Source organism: Canis lupus, chromosome 19 (genome assembly GCF_048164855.1).
Source record: "Canis lupus baileyi chromosome 19, mCanLup2.hap1, whole genome shotgun sequence".
NCBI lineage: Eukaryota > Metazoa > Chordata > Mammalia > Carnivora > Canidae > Canis > Canis lupus.
Window position 1 is genome coordinate 5218288 of NC_132856.1, and position 25104 is coordinate 5243391.

At 51.2% G+C, this 25104-nt stretch overlaps 1 protein-coding gene across 2 annotated transcripts in view; it reads right to left on the reverse strand.

Annotated features, from left to right (window-relative positions):
* NUP210 (nucleoporin 210) overlaps positions 1–25104 on the reverse strand; it is a 105300-nt gene that overhangs the window by 41598 nt on the left and 38598 nt on the right. For both annotated transcript variants that reach the window (XR_012011492.1, XM_072784974.1), the window contains exons 11-16: positions 24069–24206; positions 22970–23125; positions 20887–21085; positions 16109–16254; positions 7503–7724; positions 5503–5676 (exon numbers count right to left, since the gene is read on the reverse strand). Coding sequence is in view for 1 of the 2 variants with exons in the window: in XM_072784974.1 (XP_072641075.1) it covers positions 5503–5676; positions 7503–7724; positions 16109–16254; positions 20887–21085; positions 22970–23125; positions 24069–24206 (1035 nt within the window). In the remaining variant the exon portion in view is untranslated. The remainder of the gene's footprint in view (positions 1–5502; positions 5677–7502; positions 7725–16108; positions 16255–20886; positions 21086–22969; positions 23126–24068; positions 24207–25104) is intronic.

The following is a 25104-nucleotide window of genomic DNA, read 5'->3' on the forward strand; positions in this document are numbered from 1 at the left end:
GAAAAGTGTTTTTGATGATCACAACTACGGGGGGTGGGGGGCGCAATGGGCATCTAGTCGGTAGAGGTCAAGGATACTGTCTAATATCACACAAGGCACAGGACAGCCCTCAGGAAATAAGGATCTGGCCCAAAACGTCAGGAGTGCCAGGGCCAAGAGACCCCCGCCTCAAGCCCTCCACCACCATAGCCAGGCTGCTCTCCTTCCTCCCTGGCCTCACCTTCCCACATCCTTGCCACCTCCTCCCTGCCCCATGCACGCCCAGCCCCTCCAGGATGACTTCCGCCCCCCAAGGTTTAATAGGAACATCAATTACAACCTCTAAAACGTCCAGACTTACTCAGCTTGCAAAGCTCCTTTCAGAGCCAGGTTCTCACCTGATCCTCAAATATCCCAGTGTGATGGGAACTGTCATCCTCATATTAAAGGTGAGGAAGCAGAGTCCCAGGGAAAAACAGGGATGTATCAAAGGCGACTCGGCAAATGAATGGTACGCTTTCAGGGTTCAGCTCCAAACCCTGAATTACTAACCACTCTACCACCACCTCTTGCTCCCCATGCAACTCCACCCCTTGGAACCCATGCCAAGTCCACCTCCTTCCTCCCAGATGCTGGGTCATCCCCTCCACTCCCTGCCTGAATGGCAAGGGGGCAGGGAGTGAAGCAGGGACCCTGAGTACAGGACATCCAAGTCCCGCTGCCTGCACTGGAGCCTCGGCCTCTCACCACCCAAGCAGACAGAACCACGCATCCCAACAGAACCCACCTCCCAGGACTCTGTTTTAAGTGAGGGTAGTATGAGATCATTTTAGGGAGCCTGGTTCACTGTAACAAACACGCAAATCGGGAAACAGGTAGTCAGGCTGCAAGCACAGGTCCAGAAGCCAGGACCGTACTTGTCTGGTCCTTGCAGTTAGGAGTGACTGTGTCACTTGCTTGGACTATGAAAGGGAAAGTGACTCAAAACAACTCTGCAGGAGGAAGGCACCTGGGCGGCTCAGTGGTTGTGTCTGCCTTTGGCTCAGGTCATGATCCCAGAGTTCTGGGATCGAGTCCCACATCGGGCTCCCTGCATGGAGCCTGCATGGACCTCTGCCTGTGTCTCTGCCTCTCTCTCCATCTCTCATGAATAAATAAGTAAAATCTTAAAAAAAAAAACAAAAACAAAACAAAAAAAAAACTCCAGGGGAAGCAACCTGCCAGGCTCTCCCCTCTGCAGTGGCATCTGGCCATGTCCAACATGGTGGCTGTCCCCATCTACTGTGTCTTGGAAGGAAGAGAACAGTGACACAAAGCCGGGTCCCCACTCACTGTGATGAAAATGGGGCTCAGGCAAGAAGTGAGTGGTGTGCTGTGTGAAGGTACTGGGATCTGTGGCTGCTTGTTACTGCAGCCTAGCCTCGCCTGTCCAGACTGATGCTGTCACCGAACTTCAGGCTGGCACCAGGAGGGCCCCTCCCCAGGTCCTGCTAGCTCTCTTGCCCCCAGACAACACTGAACCAAAAGCATATTGCAAATTTTAAATGCAGGTCAGCACAATCCCTGGGGATGCAAAGTATCTTGTAACAATTCTGGATTCGAGTCAGGAGTTGTGACTCCAGGCAGGGACAAGAAGTAGCATTTTCTAGATGCCCCGCTCTTTCTCCTTCCCTCCCCCTGTGCTACCAGGGGAGGACATGAACACCCTGTGCCAGGTAGGCTTGGATCCTTCCAATGGGCATTTGGGACAACAACATTATCCCCATTTTATAAACAGGAAGGCTGAGGCTCAGAGATGTTAAGCAACTTGCCCAAGGTTGCACAGGTTTAGGAGTACAACTCTGCTGGTCTGATTTTAAAGCATACAGGCCTCCCCCAACTTTGTGGCCTCCCCTCCAACCCCCGTGCAGTGGCTCCATCCAAGCCCCAGCTTATCAGTCTCCCGGCACACAACTGGTGCTCAGCCACAGTGAGCTGAACAAAGGATGACCTATGCAGAGCACTGGGGTCAGGCCAGAGTCTCGTTCCACTCTGTCACTCTGACTGGTCAGCTCCGTTCTGGTGATTGGGCCTCACCAGTAATTTACTCTGCAAACACATCTTGGGTGGCCTCTGGCTTTGGAGAGGTATAAAATTAAATTGATACTGCACCCAGGATGCATGGCAGGGATATATCTTTCTCAAGGTCCCCTAGTGAGATCATAAATCGCAGGGGCCATGCCCGATCAGCTCACAGCTCTGGAACTCCAGGCCTGATGGATGGCCTCGCAATTCTGTGTCTGAGGTCCATTATTTCCTGGCAAGTGAGATCGATGACACACACGAGCCAATTCAGAGCCGTGCTCCGCTGCCTGTCATCTTTGAGTCCAAAGAGACAGCCCTGGGCTGACCCAGAGGTCACAGTCAACAGATGGCCAGACACACAGCTCACTTGGCCAGTGCCCAACATGTAAAGACACTTACACAAGGAAGATGCACAGAGCTGCCTGCTTTTTCTTTGCAAATAGGAAGGTTTGGCCAGCCTGAGGTTGAACAGGCTATCCTGTGGACAGGTACTTGCTCTCCATCCAGGTCTGCACTCCCACCCCCCTACCCCCTGTCTTCAGCAGACCCCACCTGGCTTCTCCAGGCATTTGAGCCCGACAGAACCAGGGGCAGAAGACACAGGGACACAGGCACGGTGTGCTCATTCATCCATCACAGCTGACTGAACTCCTCCCATGAGCTGGGCTCTTTTCTAGAGACTTGCAAAGAAGAAAAGAAACATGTAAATTCTACAGTGTCAGATGATGTAAAGAGCTTGGGGGCAGAGGAAGAAGGGAACCAGAATGTGAAGTGTTGAAAGTTCAGGTTAAGGTCTAAATGCTGAGGCACCCTCCCGAGGGGTAACATTTGAATAAAGAAGTGAAGGAGGTGGGGAGGGAGGCCTGGGGACTGGGAGAGGAGGGAAGTCAAGCCAACGGGAACAGCATCTCCAGGATGCACACACGGCCCGTTCCTGAGTGCTCACGGCACAACGGGAGTCCAAGCATGGGTGGAGTGGGGTGGGACGTTAACGGGGGCCAGGACTCGGGGATCACAGGCCACACAAGGGCCTTGGCTTTTGCTCTGGGGGAATGGGAAGCTGCTGGCTGGGTCTAAGCAGACAACAGGGTAAGAAGTGTAACATTCTGCACTCTGAACACCTTTGGTCCACTTATGTTTGTCCCCTACAATCCTAGGAGACCACAGTCACCCAGTGTCATTTGAGGAGGAATTCTGACCCAGCCGTCAATCCCTACTGATATCAGCTACTGTTGGACTCCTGGCCTCACACCCAGTGGACTGATAGGCCAGGTTTTCCAGAAAAGTCCAGACTTAGCATGATTACATTCTTCAAGGATAATCTGCTATACATATAAAAGTGATCTAAAATATGAAGCTTTTAGGACATTCATCTCAACAGCCCCCAAAATCAGGGAGACTTTCCTTAGTCCCGAACACACAGACTTTCAGCTTGGGAATGACAGCCATCTGCTCCCTGCCACCAACACCCAGGCCTGAGCTGGAGGTGAACGTGGCTTCATGGTGACAAGCCTGCAGAGGAGCTCTATCTAGGCTCGGAGCCGGGTCTCCTCACCTGTCAAGAGGGAACACAGGCAGGTATGCCCTGGCCGGCCCCTGTGGGGTCGGTGGGAGAGCGCTCCGAGGCTGGGCACCAAGAATCCTCACTTGAACCGACACTGCCGAGGCACTGACTCCTAAGGGACCAGCATTGGGGCAGCAGTGGGGCTCCCACGCCCACTCACCTCAGAGCTGAGGGATCGGGAGAGCCTGAGAGAGGGCAGCAGCCCATCAGAAAAGCGGGGAGAAAAGTCAACCAAGCTTGCAGGGGACACGAAGGCTGAAGGCAGAGAGGCAGAGGCGCACTCCAGACAGGGAGAACTGTTGGAGTCTGGGACCCCCCGCAGAGCTTCAAAGAAATGTACTTTGACCAAACGCAAAGCTATTCTCCTCCTGCACCCACAGGGGAGCCAAACCCCAAATCTATCTGCCTGGAGGAGAGGCTGCCCACATAAGCAGCTTCAGAAAGCTTCCACTAGGTGCCGAGAGGACATGCAGTGAGTCCTCTCAGGGCAAACAGCAAAGAGGTAAGAGGGCCCTGTCCCTAGAAGGGGCTCCAGGAGACACAGGGCCCCTCAGAACCCACCAGGACAAAGGCAGCTGGACACGCCTTAGGGGTGATCACAGGGCCACGGCTGGGAGAAGAGAAGCGGCCGCAGGGCCCTCCGAGGCACTGCACTTGGAGCTGGGCAGATCCACTCTGTCTCTGGGACCCTGCCTACATCTGAGCCTCATGGGCAAACCCATGAAGGGGATGGAACAAGCCGGGGCCTCCCAAATGGTCCTGGTGACAGGGAACAAGGCATATGGGTCAGAGCTCCTGGCACATACAACTGTTCTAATTACCGTGTGTGGGCAGCAGGGACACAGAGACCTAGTCTAGCCTCAGGGCCTTTGCACTTGCCATTCTACCTGCCTGGGACCCCTTATGTTAGCTCTTTTTGGCCAGCATCTCCTGATCACGGGGCCTGACGTGGTGTGTGTCCTCCTGACCGAGGCCTTTCCTGGTTCCACCTGAAGTGGCCTCCCTGGTAGCTGTCCTGCACCCCCTCACTTGCTCCACAGCACCTCCCACCTCCTGTCCTTCTTGTCTACTATTTGTGGACCTCCTGGTCTCCTGTCCCCTCCAGGCAGCAGGTGCCTCACCTGTATCGAGTACTCTGTATTCTAGAACCCAGAACTCTGGGCCCGGCACACAGAAGGTGCTGGATAAATATACATTGAAGGAATGAGGGAAAAGCAGCCTGCCTAAGTCTCTACCTCTGAGAAGGGACTGGGGGCCAGGGCGAGCCCAGAGGGTGTTCATACCCCTGACCCTGAACAGAAGGGCTTTGAAGTCCCCCGCATCTGTCATCTGGTCTCTGGGTGTCCCAGGGTGGAGGGCTAGACTGGCCGTAAGCCCAAGGGGACCAGACCTATGGGTTTCACTTCCATCCCTGCATGTCACAGCCACCCCCAAGTGATTTTCTTCTCCCTCCCACAATTATGTTTGACACAGGCCTCCCCACCCCCACCAACAGAGAATGCTAGAGCTGGTCACCCCTCCCTGTAGCTCCCACTCTGACCACACACACATACACACACACACACACACACACACACACACACACACTCTGCCCACAGACCGCAGCCCCACCTCAACATCCCTAAGTCACAGAAGCAGATGATGAGATTTTACCAATGGCCAAGTGCCACACAGTGAGGGGAGCCGAGTCTGGGACCAGAGGCACTCTGCTTCCACCCGGCACTGCCACTAGCCTGTGACTCCAGGCGAGTCTCCTCCCTGTGTGAGTCTTAAGCCCCCTGATAAGCTAGAGCTGGATAAAAGCAGGTGCTGTGCAGGGGTGCCTGAGCACGGAGATGAGGTGGCGCAGTGCCGACCCGTCACCTTCACCACCACCCCCAGAACCACTCACTTACCACCTGCTTGTTCTGCTGCAGAAGTGGACATGACAGGTCTAGCTGGGGGCTGGCGTAGACGGGGGTCAGGGTGAGCCTGGAGGGCGGGGTGCAGATGAACTTCACCACGGCAGGCTCCAGTGCAGGGAAGGGGTTGGTGACGCTGGGCTTGTTCCCCACGGAGAGGGCGATGACCTGCCAGAGTGGAGGAGCAGTTAGAGTAATGAGAGGACAATGACCTGCCCCACATGAGCCTGGCCTCACCATCCAGCTCCATCAGACTCAGTTTGCTGCTCTGTAGAATGGGAAGGTGAGCCCAGCACCACCAGGGGCTTACAAAAGTCCAGTGACACGTATGGGGGAGTGCTCTCTCAACATGCAAGAGGCCTTCAGACAAACGCTGGCCGAACCACTGTCTGCTCCGCGACCCAGGGAGGAAGGGGGTGGGTGATGCCTCACAGCTTCCCAGGATTCTCTGAAGACCCCAATAGTCATAAGAGCGAATTCACAAGCCTGTGGTTTTTTAAATGAGGAGCCCACACTGACTCGGAAGATCCCTCGTAATGAGGTGCAACCGTGGCAGGCTGTGAAAGGCAGACTGGCCAGAGAAGGGGCCATGGGGGGCCCACCCTGTGAGGACATGCAGGGGGCCTCGGCCTGCGCGCCCTCTCTCTCTTTGAGAGAAGCTCACTTGGCTGCATAGAAACCAAGATTAAAGATGCAACAAAAGAGGGAAATTTGAATCTGCTTTTAGAGCTGGGACCTCAGAAATAAAGCTCAGCCTGAGTTTGTGAGGACCACATCTAATGACCCGTCCTGAGGGAGCACCTCGGGCCCCTCAAATGACACACGCTTTCCGTAGGACCCAGCGGTCTGGTCCTAGCGCCCCTCACCCTTCCTGACCACAAGACAGGACTAAGGGTGGTTTCCACGCTGACCTGCAGCCCCTCGGCCTCCACTGCAATGCCCCAAGGACGGGAGGCACAGAGCACAGCAGAGGGAGGGCCCTGGAGGCGCCAACTCCTATGGCCCAGTGGGGACTCAGATAAGCAAGCCAAGCTAGGGAGGAGAAACGTCTCTAACTTCGTTGTGGACTAAATTTATGCTCTTATTAATTTTTCTTATTTAATTTTTTAAACATTTATTAAAATTTTTTTAAGACAAAACAAAGTGGGAATCAGAGCCTTTCACTGTGCATCTCTTCTGTGCACACCAGGCAGTCTTGGCATGGCAAGCTCCATAAAGGTACCTTGGGTGATGTGGGCACGTGTGTTTTAACATCAACTGAGATTCTCTGCATGTGCAAGGGGATTCTCCACTTCCCTTAAGACATGGGCTCTCTCCTACTTTTCTTGATCCCCGCTGGTCTCCCACCTTGCTTTTTGTTCCCCGGCTCCGGGGCACCCTATGAATGGTGGGCTATATCCCCACTATAAGCAAAATGAGCATGTGGTCCTGACTTCCGGGGCGGCAGGCACAGGGGCCTGGACGGGCGAGCCATTGCTTTCTCTAGCCCACTCCCGCAGTGCAAGAGTTCAGGCCACAGACATGTGTTCAGCCCACCCAGTCTCCTGATTTCTCTGGTTTTTGGCATTGTGAGAAACAAAACTCAAGAGATTTCACAGAAAAAAATACCTTATCTTGAAATGCCAAAAAAAGATCTGCGAAACCTGGGCTTAGGTCTCGCTCCTTTATGGTAGCTGCTTGACTCTGACTGCGACCCCTGGTGTCATCCCATCCCCCAATTTGGCAGCGGGAAATGAAGCCCAGAGAGAGAACAGAGTATCCCAGTAGTGGAAGGGGAGCCAGGACTGGTGCCTCTAGCAAAGCCACTGTGTATCGGCAGGGTCCCATCCAACTCCTGCACCCTGATCAACCTGCCTATCCAGTCATCCCACCTCACTGATCCTCAGTTTGCCTCTCTGAGAAATGGTGCTGTAAGCACAGCAGGGTACTCAAGGAGTGTGACTTTAGACCCCTCCCTCTGGACGTGATGGGCCTAGGGACGGTCACCCTCTCACCTGCTCGCCCAAGGCCCGGCAGGTTACAAGGATCCAGTGCTGCTGGTAATTCCGGGAGGTAGAAGGCCCAAAGAGAGCCAAACTAATGCTGTCTGCGTCCTCGGAGGTGATGTTCCGGAAGAACTTGGAAGGCTCAAGGACCCAGGGTCTGGGACCTCCTTCGAACAGCATCTCCTTTGAGGAGCCGAGAGTCACCAAGGCGACAGAGGAGGGATCCACGGTCTGTGGAGGAAAGAAAGGAGAGTCAGCATTCCTCTGGACTGCACATGCAGGGAGGCCTTGCCCTGCCACCGACTTGCCCCCGTGGAAGGCAGATAAGCCCCAACCCCTCTCTGGAATTTGGTGTGCTCATCAGCAACACCGTCAGGGCTGCTGTCAAGATCCAAAGGCATATGAGAGCCCTGGGAAGAACTATGTGCCCATCCTGATGTACTACTGAGGGGTGGGAGGTAAACTGATTTGTGTAGCCCGAAAAATAATCGGTAAAAGCCTTGAAAACATCAATAGCCCTTGAACCAGAGAACTCTTCTTCTGGCATCTAACCAGTAACACTAGAACAGGAAGGAGAGAAACAAGTTCATGTGCAACAAGACTTCCACGCGCTATTATTTATTATTATTGGCCAACAATCTAAAATCCACAACACGGCACTAATTAAATAAACCATGGTATGTCCATATATAATAGGAGGTTATACAGGTCCCCAGAGCAAGTATTTACAAAGAGCTGGATACGAAGCTGACTGTAGAGTGTGATCACAGCCACGTCGTTTTACAAAGCATAAAGCAGTCCAACAGAGAAATACACCAGATGATGGGGGAAAACCACAGATGGCCTCTCCTTGCTGGCAATTTGTTTCCTTTTTACTCCACTGACTTTCCCACACTTTCTACAACATACGGAGGAGCTTTGGGGGGGCCAACCTTCTTTGCCTGTTTTGTTCCCAGCACCTAGGACAGTGCCTGGCACATAGTCGATGCTCAATCATTTGTTGAAGGAGAGAGCAAACAGTAAGTCGGAAAAGTATCCAATAAAGGAAGATGAATTAGAATAATTTTTTACAAAAAGCTGTCGTGTGCTTTCACGATCTTTGTGCTGAGGGTCCCGGGGCCTCTGTAGGGTCTGTGGGAAACAGCAGGGAGAGGGGACAGGACGTCTGGGAAGATGTGGTCTGCTCTGTACAAGGGCATCTCCCCTCGCAGACACAACTGGGGTATAAAGAAGGGGGTCTGTCTGAGGGGGGGCTTGCAGCCTTGCTCTCACTCCCTGCTGGGCTTGGCTGATCTCCCGCTCCAGAGGCTCTCACTGAGGTCACCCCGAGTCCTTACGTGTCAGCTGGCTTCCCTGTTGGACCCTCCCCTGCCCCCAAACTCTACCCTCCAAAGGGCTGCCTGACATCTCTTCCGAAAGCACAGATCTGACCATGTCCTCCTGCACTAAGTCAGCCTACAGTACCAGCTGCCCTTGGAAGAAAGGCTTCGTTATTTTAGGATGCAGGCTCTCCCCACCTGGCCCTCGCCTCCCCTCTCCTGGTCCCACCTTCAGAAGAGCCTGTGCTCAGGCCCTCACAGAAGCTGCCCTGCCGTCCTTGGAGCCCTACCCACTCCTTCCTCCAAGAAGCCCCTGCTTCCTCCCTCACCCAGTGACGTCTGGCCTGCCAGGGAGGCCAGCTTATTCTGTGGCCCCTACTTCATCTGGTGTCAGCAAGGAAATGACTGGTCTGGGTGTCTGCTTCCCTGATCAGCCTACAGGCTCATGAAAGGATAGGGCCTGTTTCCTTGTGTATCCACAGCGTGATCAAACCATATGAGGACTGAAAAGCCACAGAGAGAAAATAAAATACTTTTTATAAAAATAGGAAATGACAATGACACCTTGATATTATTTCTTAACCGTGTGACTGGTAAAAATCCTAGAAAAACGTGCCCCCTTTCTAAAAAATTTATTCACTTTCTTCCTGAGATATGATTGGCAGTGAACATTATATTAGTTTCAGGCATATAGCATAACAATTCAATATTTTTATATGCAGGTGACCCTTGAACAACAGAGGGGTTAGAGGCGCTGACCCACCAGCCACTTGAAAGTCCACATATAACTTTTGACTCCCCAAAATGGGGATGGAAGCAAGACTTCTGAGTATCCTTCTAATAGACACTTAGCTTTGGAACCACACAAACAACTTACATATACATCAAAACGAAATAAAAAAAGAAACACCAACAAGCAAACCCTAAAACTGAGAAGAAACCAATCTTTCTGACAGACTGGTCACCTCAAGGCTGCAATGACTGAACCCGTACCAGTTCCCTACTCTTGGCCTAGGCGATTCCTTAACCTCTTGTGATTCCTAACACCTTTCAGAACAAGTGTTGCAAACACCTGTCAACTTGACTGCCTTGCAACAGCTGGCAGGACAGAGGGTGGGGGTGCATGGAACTAGTTCCTAAAGTAGAATCAGCACCAGGCAAAAAAGTGTGCCAGGATCAATTAGCAATGTCTGTGGTGGACAGGGCCCGGACATACACAGGGCCAGGTCTGCATTAGACTGGAGTCCACATGGGCGGCAGCCACTTCTACTTCAGAGTGGCCAGCATGCTGGGAGTGTGGAGACCACTGTTCACACACATCAAGTGAGTCCTTAGTTTATTGCCTAGAACATACAGAGCGCTTGACAGTTAGATCCAGCATGGCTTCCCCAAACTCCACTCTCCCGAATCCTACAAGCCCTGAGTGTTCATGCTGCTCCGGGCAGAAGACCAGCCTCAGACCTGTCTGCAGGTAGAGACCAGGATGTGTTGCTGAGATATCACAAGCCTGGACTGAGCCACAGTATCCCCATGCTCCTTCCATTTTGGCCCAACGTGTGTGAATCCCCCTCACACAGGGCTGCAGGGTGCCAACCCATTGTTGTAGTCACCCACCAGGACCAGAGTCTACACTAGCCCACTCATCAGGGCCCCTGACCCTCCACCCTGCTCCTTCCATGGCCTCACCCCCTTGCCAGCTGGATCTTCATCCCCCAACTGCCAAGACAGAAGTCCTCCCAGGTACAGACTGATGACCACTCGGCTGCCACCTGCAGTCCTGGATCTGGAGCAGTGCCCCAGCCAGCTGCACCTTCAATATGGAGGGGGAGTCATCTGAGTGGCAGCTTTAAGATGTATACACCCTCCTCCGGGATGGGAGCAGCGGGGCAAGGTGATGGTCTGCTGAGGCCTGTGGGGGCACAGGCTCTCCTGGTTGGGTACCTACACTAAACCTTAGCCAAGAAACAGCCTCACTTGTCAATGAGAATTCTGTCCTTTTAATCTTTCTTTCTTTCTTTTTTTCTTTCCAATATGGGCACTCTTCTGAATTTGCTATTGGTTATCAGTTCTCCAGGCATCGCTCCCTACACACATGTGCACATGAGTGTACACACATGCAATTTCAAAATACCTGGGGGCACACCCACCTGCAGATGCAACCTTGCTGTGTGCCCAGGTGTTAAAACCATCAAAAGAGCTCTTCTCTTGCGTGAATGGTTAAGCATCATCAGGGCTCTCACTATTTCTCCTGAAGGAGTCTCATGGCCTATGTCACTCAGACTTCTGCTCAAACATCATCCCCTCGGAGAGGCCTTCTCTGACCCCTGAAGGCAGAACCTCTTGTTACTTGTTACCTCCTTTCCCGGCCCAACCGCCCTTCTCACTACCTGCCACCATTTTCCATATGGTCATTTGTTTCTCCGTTCCCACAACTAGAATGAAGTTGTTACTGGCCAGCTGTGTGACCTTAAGCAGGTTAACTTCTACAAGGCTCAGTCTCCCCATCCAATAAAATGGGTACAACAAGAACCCGTGGCTCACAGGATTACTATAGAGATTCAAGGGAATGTGAACGAAAGCCATGAATACATGTCCAGTGAATGCTCAATAAATGGCCCTTCATATCATTTGTATATCATATACATGTCATTTATATATCATTTATATCAACCATCATTACCATTAACTGTCATCCCCTTTTTACAGATGGAAAACATGAATCCCAGGAAAGTGAAACAACGTGTCCAAGTTCACTCAGGCTGTTCAGTCTCAGATGCCCAGTTCTTACCCATTCTCAATGCTACAACCAGCAAAACCTCTATGGGCAAAGCAGGTCACTGTAAACCTTGCCAAAGGATATTTTTTTCTATGACCATCCCAAAGGGAAAGATTGTGTAAAGACGCCACATGGCCCATAATTGACAGCTAGATCTAAAATTATCACCTTCATGTGTAGTTCTCTTCCCATTCAGGCATAAAAGTGTCACAGAATCCTGTGCCAGGAAGAAAGGTTAATAATCAACACAGCTAATGAAGGACAGTCATAAATTGTACAGCCTCCTCAGTGGATGGCAAAGCACAGATATTTGAACAGGCAAAGCCAGAGAGGAGAGGACCCATGCACCTCAGGTGAGACCTCTGCTCAGGGCCTTGGTATCCTGGTTTGCAGAACAAGAGAGGTGAGTCTAGACATCAAGAGGCCCCTCGCACTGACTGTCTACGCTTCTAGCAGATGGCATCCACATGCCCCTTCACAGGGATACTCACACCTGCTCCAGGACAAAGAGACGGAGGAGGAGGGCGGGGTGGTCAGAAGTCAAGGCCCCACTGCACCTGGCTGTCCCAGAGGCTCGGGCGTTGTTATGTGTAGTCATGCTAACACTGTGAGAATGGACAGCCAGGCAGGGTCCCAGACCCGGGCACTAGGGACTCCCAGAGAGTTACCTACAGGTGGGTCAAGGGACACCCAGTCCCCACAGTAGACAAAAGCTGAAGAGTAACTGGGGTGCTGACTGCAGAGGGAATCTGGTAGCTGGCAAACATAAGCCCTCCCAAGGTCCAAATAGAGGAAGTTACGTGTATGGGGGGGCTGAACAGTGCCCATCTTACATGTGGACCTGATTTTCCCTGACCTTCACCAGCTGTCCACTGCTAGGTTAGAATAGAATAAATATCCAGCTCCTAACCCAGCATTCAAACACCTCCTCGGTCTGACCCACGGAGCCTTCACAGCCTCTAAGGCCACCCAAGATATGCTGTTTCTAGTGCCCTCACCAGCCAAGCTTCGGGCAACCAGGCCCTCCTTCTAGACGTCTGCGTTCATCAGTGACCTGTCTGTGCCCCCTGCGTCTCTTTATTCCTTCTACCATGCCCACTGCATGTCTGAGCACCTTCCCCACAGACCGGTGGCCACCCAGGGCACAAAGTGGGCTTTCTCCCTGCATCTCTGTCTCCCCAGCCTGGACTGTGTACCAACAAAGTGCCCAGGGATGATCTGCAAAGTAAACTGATGAATGGACAAGCAATCATTGAGAGTCACTTTCCCAGTTTCCACACTCCTCTCGTCCTTAGAGAAAGGACTCTCATTTGTTAGGGTAGGTAACTGTCCAGCTAAAATACTCCCCAGCCTCTGTTGAAAATAGGTGTGGCCAATGGATTAAGTTCTGGCCAATGAGGTGCAGGTAGAAACTACTCTTTTAAATTTCTAACAAGGTTACTAGAAGAAACTAACTCAGCTGAAAGGAGAGCTCCTTCTTCTTCTAGCTATATGGGATGCAGATGTGATGGCTGGAGCTCCAGCAGCCATTAGGACTATAAGGCAAACTTGAGGATAAAAGCCACATACTAGAATGATGAAAGATGACCTGGATCCCCGGTCACTATGGAGCTGCCACACTAGCCCCATGGGAAGGCTCTCATATGAAAGAGAAATAAACCCTCTATTGGCTAAGCCACTGTTTTGGATTTTGTTATCTGTAAACAAACTTGATCTTAACTGTTATCAAGATGGAAAAGAGATAAAAGAAGAAACCCATATCCTTCTATAATGTGTCCAGTCAGGAAGTCTTGACTGGGGACATATCTATATTATCTTCACCCTTAATCCCACCTTGGGATAGTGAGCTCAGTTGGTGGCCTTGGATACTTCAGCCACATACCCCAGATAAATAGGGTGTCTGGTCATGTGAGGCAAGCACCCAGGAAGAGCTCTGAAGATGCTCTCCCCAGGGACCTAAGGAAACTCCACCTCATGGAAGGCTGTGGCAGGGGTTTCTCGAGAATGCTGCCATCTTAGGGATTTCCACCCTCTTGAACCCTGTTCTCTGAGCCCTGCCACTGCTTCCTGGTCAGTAAGGGGACCCTGGGTTTCTAATTTTGAACTGCCACCCTCCCTTCTCCTATCCTCCGTCTACCACCATCTCCTTTTCCCATGGTAAGCATTGGTTTATTACTGTCTGTCTCTGCCAGAGTGTCAGTTCATGAGGACAAAGATTTCTGTGTGGTTTTTGCACTGTAGTATCCTACGGTTTAGAGCAGGGATTGGTCCAGAGTAGGTATAGATACAGATTTTGCGGGTGGGGGTGTGGGGGTCAGGAAACATTGGTTTTCAGCCCTGGCTGGCAAGCCTGGACACATTTGCCCGTTCATTCAATCTAAATAAAACAACCCTTCTCAAAAAATACCCACTTCTGGGTATTTAACCAAAGGAAATGAAAACACTAATCAAAAAGGTATTTGCACCCCCATGTTCATCGTAGCATCATTTACAATAGCCAAGATGTGGAAATAACTTGTGTTCAGTGACAGATGAATGGATAATGATTTGATACACACACACGCAGGAATATTACTCAACCATAATAAGGAAGGACAGCCTACCATCTGCAACACCACGAATGGACCTTGAGAGCAGTAGGCTAAGGGAAATAAGTAAGACAGAGACAAATACTATGTGATCTCATTGTAATTTAAAAGAGAAGGGCAGCCCAGGTGGCTCAGCGGTATAGCGCCGCCTTCAACCCAGGGCGGGATCCTGGAGACCCAGGATCGAGTTCCACGTCGGGAACTCCCTGCATGGAGCCTGCTTCTCCCTCTGCCTGCGTCTCTGCTTCTCTCTGTGTGTCTCTCATGAATAAATAAAATCTTTTTAAAAAATAAAATAATAGAGAAAAAGAACTCACAGAATGGATTGGTGGTTGCCTGGTTGCTGGAGAGGGGTGTGTGGCAGCAAATAGGTGAAAGAGTCAAAAGATACAAACTTCCAGTTATAAAATAAATAATTCGTGGAGATGTTATATACACCACAATGACTAGAATTAATATGGTATTGCTTTTTTGAAAGTTGATATGAGAGTAGATCTCAAAAGTTCTCATCACCAGAAAAAGATCTGTAACTATGTATGGTGACGGATGTTAACTAGATTTACGGCAGTCACCATTTCACAACGTATGCAAATATTGAATCATTACACTGTACACCTGAAACTAATATAATGTTACATGTTAATTATGCATCAATTAGAAAACACACAAAATCAATCTACTCTGTATCAGGCACTATGCTCAGGGCTAGAGGCTCAGAGATGAAAGGCTTTAACTGACCCCGTTTCTAATGGGTGAGGGGGGAAGAAAACCTGTTGCCACAAACCAAGGGGACCAGAGCTATCCTAGAGTCTGCCGCTGGGTGTCAAGGAAATGCAGCCCTGACTGGCCCAGCCTGGGAGGCTGGTGGGGAGGCCCCCCCAGACAACTCTTTCACCCTCCACTGAAAGAGGAGCCCACTCACCCTCTCTGGGCCTCTTGTACAAAGGGCAAGGTTCTCTCTCTTTTTTTAGATTTATTTATTTGAGAGAGACAGAGAGAGGGAGGGGAGGAGGGGGAGGGGGAGAGAGAGAGAGAGAGAGAGAGAGAGAGAGAACAGAGGCAGAGGGAGAAGCAGACTCCCCGCTGAGCAGAGAACCAGATGTGCAACTTGGTCCCAGGAATCTGAGATCATGACCTGATCCAAAGGCAGGTGCTTTGCTTAACCAAGTGAGCCACCCAGGCACCTCATGAAAGGCAGGGTTCAAATAAAGTCGACCATCCTGCTGTGAGGTAGTTTCCCAACCACCCTTGGAGGAAGGTCTGGTTCTCTTTTATTTGCTTTTTAAAAACTAACCCTATTGAGCACTTACCACCTCCCAGGCACTGTTCTAAGCCCATTTTGTTCATTAGCTCAGCTAATCCTCACCACAACCCTATGGTATCATATTAACTTCATTTTACAGGTAGTGAAATGGGAAGCCCAGAAAATTAAATTAGCCAATGCCACAGAGTTAGTGTCAGATCTGGATTCAAATGGCGGGGTGGGGGTGGGGGTCAGTCTCAAAGCCAAGGCGGTAAACTCTAAGCTGCGGGGGCTTTAGCTGCCTCTGGCCACAGATGGACGAAGGGGCCTCCCACACTTGCTACTTGCCTGACGTCAGGCAGACAGCAGAATCCAGATCTGACTCACATCTCCCAGACCCCAGAACTCCACACTACATGCCATTCTCGGGTTCCATGATACCCTGCAGGATAACTCTGGAGTGAACCAGAAACCCTCCTGTCCTGACCCCTGCAGAGAGCATTTCCTCCACATGGATGCCAGCAATCACTGCCATCAGGGAGGCTGTGCTCCTTCTACATACTTCCCTGGCTTCAGCATGGAGACAATAGGGAGCATTAGTTATTCTGACCAACTGGGGTTTTAATACAAATTTGCCAGAGCAAATGAATTATTCATATCCCTTCAGAGGGCAGGGACCCCGGGCTCACCTTGAGAGGCAGGTAGGCAGCAATGGTGATCCGGGCACTCAGGTGGATGTGGCCGTGTGTGTAGCTCACAAGGAGTGTGGTGTAGCCCTGGACCTCTGCTCTCACCTTGACTCCACTGCAGTGTTCAGACCCTGGCTGCAGCCTCCCTGCAAGAAGAGAGCCAAACAGTTACTGGGAACTTACCTTTGCCTGGAAAAACACAACAGGCTGACAGTCCATCCTTCGCTCTGGGCTGGATGTGCAATCTAATTTTTTCAACTTAAAAATTTGAAGCATAATTCCCATGCCAGAAATACACTTAGCATAAGCATACAATTCAGTGTCCCCCCCACACCTGCAAAACTGAACATGCCCTATATCCAAGATTTAAGAAACACTATGACCTGTATCCCTGAACCTCCCATATATCTTTCTGGTCACTAACCCTCCCCAAAGGAAAACCACTGGTACCTGACATCTAACCAGCTTAACTTTGCTGGCTTCCATATTTTACAAATAGTGAATCACTAAGCATAAACTCCTTTGTGTCTGCCCTCCTAAGCTTGATATCGGTGGTGAGAGCCCTCTTTTATTTTGCACAATGTAGACCTTTTATGCATGTTTGTATATATGATTGCATTGTGTGAATAGACACCAAATGACTCCCCCATGCTGCTGCAAACATCTGGGCTGTTTGCAGTGTGGGGCTTTGACTCAGTGCTGCTGTGAACATGCATGAGTGTTTTCCGGGGTGGACATATTCTGGCATTTCTGTTGTGTGTATCCCTAAAAATGCAGTATGTTAACCTCTAGTCCTTACTGCCAGGACCATGGGTATATTTGCGTTTCATCATCATTGCCAAATATCTTCCCCAAAATGGATGTATCAAGTTATATTGCTACTAGCAGCTGCACGGCATCCCTGCCAATGCTTGGTATTTTCCACGATTTTTAAAAAAGCCATTCTAGAAGGAGTGTAATGACATCTTACTGTTTTTTTTTTTTTCATTTAGAAAAAAAATCTTACTTTGAAACCCCACCCATCCCCTAGATTCTACAATGAACATTTTGCTCTATTTCTCTTACTGTGTATCAATCCATCCCCCTACCCATCCATCAGCTGATCTTATTTTTTAATGCATTTAAAAGCAAGTTGCAGGCATCAGCACACTTCATTCTAAATGCTTTAGACACACATAATTATCCGCAGTTCAGTATTTCCTCACGGTTCTTGTTTTTTTTTTTTTTTTCTTTTTTTCGGTTCTTGTTTTCTTAAGGTCAAATTTACAGAGTGAGAGACACAAATCTTAAACAGACCACACCATGAGTTTACACAAACACATCCACCCGTGAAACCCAAACCTCTACCCAGATGCAGGACATGACCTGCCCCCATGGTTCCCTCCTGTTCTTCCTCAGGCCATCCCTGCTCATCCTTTCCCTAGAAGCAACCACTATGGCATTCTGATTTTTTTCAGCATAGTTTAATTTTGTTTTGTTTTTTTTAAATAATACTTTTATTGAACTATAACTCACAAACCACAGGTTCACCCATTTAGAGGGCACATACAGTTCAGTGGCTTTTAACCTAGGGTTCTGTAGCTATCAGCACTAATTTGAGAACATCTCATCTCCTAAAAAGAAACCCCACATCCATGACCAGTCTCTCTCCATGTAAATTGGTCTGCCTCACAATGCACATCAATGAAGTGGGCTCTTTGCATCTGGCTGGTTTCATGCAACATGTTTTTGAAATTCATCTATGGTGTGGCATGATCAATAGCTGGTTCCTCTTTACTGCTGAGTATTCCATTGCAAGGATGTTCCACGGTTTGCTCATCCATTCACCAGCTGAAAAGCACTGGGGTTATTTTCAGGCTGGGGCGATCAAGGAGCAGGGTATGCTGTGCCCTGGGCAGAAATCCCTACACTGCGGAAAGAGTAGGCTATAGGGCCCACACACAGAGCCCATCAGCTCTGGAAAACTGCAGGTCTGCCAAACGGGCCTATTTGTGGCCATAACTACACACAGCAAATATGGAAATGCTAGGTCTGAGGACCGTGCTGACTTCCAGGCGGGCTCAGAGAGTCTGAGCAAATGCTTTTCTGGACACGGCCTTGAATGACGAGACAGGATGCCAGGTCCTCTGCGTGGCTCGGAGGAAGGTTCTGACGCACAGCCGAGGAGCCTCCTGGGCGTGATGCCCTCTGCCTCCCACCCCATCCTGTGACCTCAGCCTTGGCAATGAGAGGCCACTCGCACTGTGGAGTGGAGCATGCCACTCCCTCTGTGGTCTCTGGCTCTTCATATACTCTTCCCACTCCTCAGAACACTCCTGGTCTCTTCTCTCTCATCCTTCAGGTTCAAGTCACATTTCCTCTATCTTCCCAGACGCCCCCACACTGGTTTAGGCACCCATCTTCTGCACGTTTCTGCTGAGGACAGAACTCCCGGGACCTACGCTCACCCACAGGTACACCCTGTCCCAGGCACCACACTGCCCATAGAATCATGGGTCTTGCAGGGATATATGGCCCCTTAGGGCAACACCATGACTCTCATGGTTAGCAAGAACCCCCAGAGCATGGCGCTTATTAGACGCTCAGTGACTAGGTTGCTGAAAACTGGCCGAGGCTCCAGAAGGGGCCAGGGCAGAGCAAGAGCCAAGGTGTGGCTACCCTGGGCGCTGATTCTAGCCAAGCCCAAAGCCCTGAGGCTCCAGCAGAGGTGGTGCCTACAGTCACAGGGCTTTCAGGGCGCCTTCAAGGAGGACAAGGAGGAAATGAGGTCCCAGCAGCCAACTCCAATGGGAAGAAGGTGGGGTTCCAAACTGACCCAGATGGTGCTGGGGACCTGGGGCTGCCCCTTCCTAAGAACCGTGACCTGGGTCACAACACACATCCTCCCTACCTGGGCATGAAACTGAGACAGACAAAGAAGGAAACCTCATGTGGGGATCACCTCTAAGCCTCCTACGCCCCAGATAGATGTCTCTCAATCTGGTCTCTAGTCCCACATGGTTTCCATGACACCAGCATCTCTCTGCCCAGACTAGGCTACAGGTTGTAAGACACATACCTCTCAGATGACCTGGACCCTTCACAGAGGCTTCATAAAGCCATACCAAGTCTACACTGAGGGACATTTCAGGAGCTTCCTAAGGGAAATTTTGATGCCACAGGGTTTTGGTCTTGGCCGCCGTCTTCAGAACCAAACTCCTTGAAAAATGCTTCCGCACTGGGCTGAGGGACATTCATTTGTAACTCTCACAGCAAGTGAGGAGCTAGGATCCCCATTTTATCCACAAAGTGGAGGCTCAGAGACGTTGGGCAGCTTGTCCACCATCACACAGCCAGTATGTGGAAGAAGTGACGCTCAGACCCATAGCTGTAGAACTCCCAATGTTGTCCTCACTCCCAGAACCTCCCGGGCACTGACCCAGTGCCTGGGGCCACAGCCTGCAGACTCTTCCCTCAGACATTTGTCAGGGGTGACACACAGGGAGCAGGCTCCTGTCTTGACATCAGGTCTCTCTCTCTCCCTCAACACTGATGTTGTCCTCCATCCTAAATGGCTGCTTCACTGAGGACACTTAAATTTCCATAAAGCTGTTCTTCCTGGATGGTCAGAGAGAGCACAGCAGCACCCTCCAAGAAAGGAAGAATGTGGTTTGCTTTCAGAGACACTTCCTCCTTCTTCTGTGTGGCTGCAGGCTCACACAGCTCCACAGGTAACCACAGCTACAGCAGGTGCATGTGAAGCTGCTTGGCATTGTAGATGATCCTACAAATACCTTTGCCAGTTGAGCTTCTCAAAGTCTCTGCTCAACAAACAACAGTGTCTCCCCACTGCCTAGACTCTGAAGTCCAAGCCCTTCATGATTCATGATTCAAAAGGTTCCCTTCCCAGGGCCACTATAAGTGCCCATGTCCTACGGATATGCCCACCTCTGGGCCCTGACCACAGAAACCCTGCCCAGCTGCCCAAACCTTACTCCTCCCTCAACAGATGGTCAGTCCTTGGGTCTTCTTGGTCCACAGAGGAATCCCCCTGCTGCCCCTGGCTGACTCTCCTGGGAGGCACCATTTCTCAGGGAACAAAGGTTTCACAGTGTCAGACCCACCCGGGTCTATCCCATCCCACCCGTGCCCTTGTGTGACCTTGGGCAGCTAGGCAGCCCCAGTCTCTTCACATAATACGTGGCCCAACCACAGCTTCGCCTCCCACTGCCAGAAGTCTGAGGAGTCACGCACACCAAGTGCTCACTCCACGCCTGGCAAGGTGATGTTCCTTGAACTAACTGCCATCATCACCACCGATACCACCGCTGAAACCCTGATGGGCGTGCCAGAGAGGAAAGATCAGTGTGCATGGCTTCGACTGCTCGGGGGGTCAGACCTTGCATGCCACCAAGGTGTCAGGATCCTGTCACTAGCCAAGATCCCTATCGACAGGGTATTCTGAGCATCTACTACATTCTGGACACTGTCGTGGGCACTAGGACATGCAATTCTATTTAGGATGATGCTCATTTTAGAGATGTGGAACCTGAGGCTCTGAAGGCCCAGGGACAGGTCACATGATGCACAAGAGCCAGCCAGACCAGACCATTGCTAATGGTGGACAAGGGGACAGATACCATTCTTTAGGCTGTGACCCCCCCCCCCACTCCAAACCCCACCCCCACTCCACCGCTGCTCAAGACCTCCATTTAGGAAATCTGGGGCAGCCCACATTGAGAACATAGGTGGTCTGGCCTGACCCACCATCTGGCACCCGCTCATCAATGCTGGCTTACCTGGGAGCGGCTGGAACACACCCTGGTTCTCCACCTCAATCGCCAAGTCAAAATGGGAGCAGTCACTCAGGGTGACCACTTCGTTGGCCCCGCCAGGGATGAGGCCATTGATCCTCAGGGGCAGCTCCAAGGTCTGGCCCACACGTGCCTCCACCTGGCACGGGGCAAACTCCATGCTGCTGGGCTCAATCACATATACCTGGAGGGCAAGGGCATGGACTGGGGTCATCAGGCTCCACAGGTGACGAAGGGCCTGCAGTAGTATTTACTAAGAGATGCCGTGCACTAGGCACTGAGGACATATCAGTGAGGAGACTGAGCCTGGGGAACATGTGTGCTGGAGACAGGAAAGATTTCAGTGACAGAGCTGTCAGGGAAGGCCCCTCTGATAAGGTGAGGTAGGAGCTCTGACCTGAGAGGCATGTCAGAGGCAGCCAGACAGAAGCATGGGGAAGAAGTGTTGTGGGAAGAGGAGACAGTCTGTGCAAAGGTCCTGAGGCATGTGCTAGCTCAGCATGCTGGAGGAATATAAAGGCCACAGGACGGCATGAGAGGCGTCATCACCTACAGCTAACACTTCTATAAAACAAAACTTTCCACACTCCAGATTCTGTTCTTTTTTTTTTTTTTAAAGATTCTATCTATTTATTCATGAGAGACATACAGAGAGAGAGTGAGAGGCAGAAGGAGAAACAGGCTCCACACAGGGAGCCTGACGTGGGACTCGATCCCGGGTCTCCAGGATCACGCCCTGGGCCGAAGGCAGCGCTAAACTGCTGAGCCACCTGGGCTGCCCTCCAGGTTCTGTTCTAAAAACATTTCTAAATTCAATCCCCTCAGCCTATTTGTTAAGCAGATTCTTCTACATAATCTCTACATGATGAAGAACCTAGCACAGGAGGTGAAGGGACTTGCCCAAGCACAATGGGGTCTGGACTGGGCAGCCTGGCTCCAGAAACCAAGCTCTAACTGTTACACACACTGTCTCTCAAGGAACGGTCCTCAGACTTCTGGCTGAGCAGCTGGGTGAGAGGTAGCGCATTTAACGAGATAAAGAAGCTTGAGGGGGAGCAAGGTGGTCACAGTCCACATATTTGACAGTTATGCTGTAGCTACAGGGTCTCCTCATTCATGACTCTTTTATATGAGAATGAGATCAATCTTTAGACAGGGGTGTGCATGCATGTGTGTGTGTGTGTGTGTGTGTGTGTCTATGCAGATCCAAATAAAAAGACTAGAATAGGGCAGCCCGGGTAGCTCAGTGGTTTAGCGCTGCCTCCAGCCCAGGGTGTGATCCTGGAGACCTGGGATCAAGTCCCGCGTCGGCCTCCTGCATGGAGCCTGCTTCTCCTTCTGCTGGTGTCTCTACTTCTCTTGTCTTTCTGTTTCTCATGAATAAATAAATAAAATCTTAAAAAAAAAAAAAAAAAAAAAAAGACTAGAATAACCTGTCCCTCCATGTCCCAAATAATATAAGAGCAGGTCAGGACTAGATGCACTGCATATGGCGTTTTGACTTCTGCCCTGAATGAAGTAGCAAAGGCAGGCTGAGGTCAGGGTCAGGAAGTCAGGAGGCTGAGGTAGGCTGGCAGAGGCTCAGCCACAGGTGACCACTCCACCCCAGGCCTGTGCTTAGTGAGTCAGTCCCGCATCACCTGGGGTCAAGAGCCAGATGAAGGGAACCCAGTACAGGGAAAGGAAAGGAGTCAGAGCCAGGCCTCACAGAGTCTGGGGTCTCCCTTTCACTGTGAATTCACCAACATTCAGTGGCCCTTCCGATGTGGAGATTCATACCTCTCAGGTCTGAGTTTTCTAGAATGACTCCTTTGAGGATCTCATGTGTTCTGTGTTCCCTGACCCTCCTTCCAGAAAATTCCAACTATGCTGACCCTGGCCCTTCTGGTCCCATTCTTGGCTGTGACGTGCGCTCCTCAAGGGCAGGGCTAGGGCCTGACCCTCACACTCCTGCCCACCACCAACACCAAATATAAGACTGAGGGCCGAAGTGCTTAAGCCTGAGGGCTGGATGAGAGGAGGTGGCTAGAGACCGCCATCCTGAGCCTCCAGGCCCCTGAGACCTCACCTTCATCTCCCCGAAGTGCAGTGGGTTCTGCACGTCATGTGCCTGGATCACACTGAGTCCAGTGTCACTGCCTGTGGTCATCATACCCTTGACAGTGACTGTGGCAACCACGTAGCTCGACGAAGACCAGCTGAAGTTCCCACTCCCACCGTGGGCCTGGAGAGGAAAACCATCGTGTCAGCCCACCTGCCTGGTCTCTCTGGCTGTCTCTTTCCATCACACATTCACACTCACTCTCTGGCTCGCATGGTCAGACCCCACGGAAGACCATGGCTGTCAGGCTGACATCTGGTTGGAGGCCCCCTCCCCACCTCATTCTCTCCACCCTGCCTTGTTTCTGTTCCCCAGATTCTGGGGGCCTTGTGGCTGACACACACATATGCACATGACCCCAGGAGTGGCCCCAGACCCGGGAGAACCTACACTGGAAAGGGCCATACACCCAGGTGCAAGAAGCTCCCTCCGGGCATGCACCCCTGCCGCCCCTAGTCATCCACCATGAAGCAGAGACAGTCCAGAGGCTTCCCCAAGCCAGGACTACCACCCCAGAGCCCAAGAGAGGCCGAGGAGGGGACACACCTGAGTGAACAGGCAGCAGGTCCCGTGACAGTCATCACTGCCAGGGAGGCAGCGGGGACTGATGGGGACATGATTGGCCACAGGGGCTCAAGCCCCCATGGGAGTCAGCCCCTGCCAACCACGGCCAGGTGGGCAAGGGGAATATTGGAGACAGAGCTAGAGATATTCTTCCCTCAAATCTCACATTTTTTTTCTCCAGGGGTAGTTCTACTGCTTTTAGGAAACCACTTATTTTTTTTTTTTTTTACAAAAAAAATGAAGGCAAAAGTTAAATCTGTTCTAGGTTTTCTTTATTATGCTTTCTTTTTCTGTTTTTCAGGGTTGTTTTTTTTTTTTTTTCTGATTACCAAAATATAATGCTGTGATACAAACCCCAGAAAATATAAAAAGCATAAAACTCCAATTTTAAATTCTCTCCAATCACTAGAAAGTAATATTAAAAGGAACAGAGTAGGTGAAAAGCCCCAAACCCATGGAAACACCCAAAGGAATGCACCCAGATGTGGGGTGTCACAGTTACCTTTATCGTGTACTGATAGGCGCCGGTCTTTGGTTGCCACGGAAACGTCAAAATGCTCGGATAGAGGGTTATGGGGATGTGAATTTCTACCTCCTGCTGGTTCCACACAGGCACCTGTAATGTGTGGACCCCTCCGTCCTACAAGGGGGTGAGGATGCTGCATGTCACCATGACAACCAGGTCATCAGAAGTTTTCCCAGTCGAGCAGGCCCCCCGCCCCTCCCTGGAGATCAGGTCACAGAGAGATTCTGTGATTGTCAGGGAGCAGGAAGGAAGATGCTAGATACCCTGCAGCCTTCTCAGTCTCCATGGAGACAGCGTTCCATGGCTCTGTAATAGTCACTCAAGTAAATGCTGCTTGACTTCATCCTCACAGCACCCCAGATGGGGTGATGTGGGTATCCCACTTCACAGCTGGGGAAACTGAGGCATGTAGGGCCCTATAGCCACTTGCCCAAAGCCCCCAGAGCTGAAGTGACTGACTGGTAGGAACTGCTGCCTGACCCGCAGGCCATTCTTTCTGCTGCCCCCTACAGGTCCGGGACAGGTTTTGTGCAGGGTGGGAGGATGAGAACGCCCATGCCAATGCTCCTATCAGTTAAAAACTGCTCACACCTAGAACTGGTCTTTTAAATAAAGCGGGAAAGCGAAAAGACTCTGAAGGACGCTAGTAGCTAAAACAGCCAAAGGGATGCTCATGGCTCCTAAAAGCCACACAGCTAGACACATTGGCCCAACACTGTCTCCCCAACAGGGTTTCTGCCCCAATTCCAGGAGGGCAGGCTCACCTTTACAGAGGCTGCCAAAGGGTAAAGGAAGAGGGGCATGCCATGTGAACACAGGAGACAGGGAAAGCCCAAAGCCTTGCCACCGGACACCCAGATGTCCGGCCCACCCTGTGAGCCCAGATAGGAGGCAACCCCCACAGTGCCCATGAGAGCAGCGGGCCAGGCTGAACTTGGGACCCCCGACTCTCCGGAGCTCATGTTCAGCCTGGAAGGGCACGGGGGGCAGAGAGAGCAAGCTGCCAACTTGC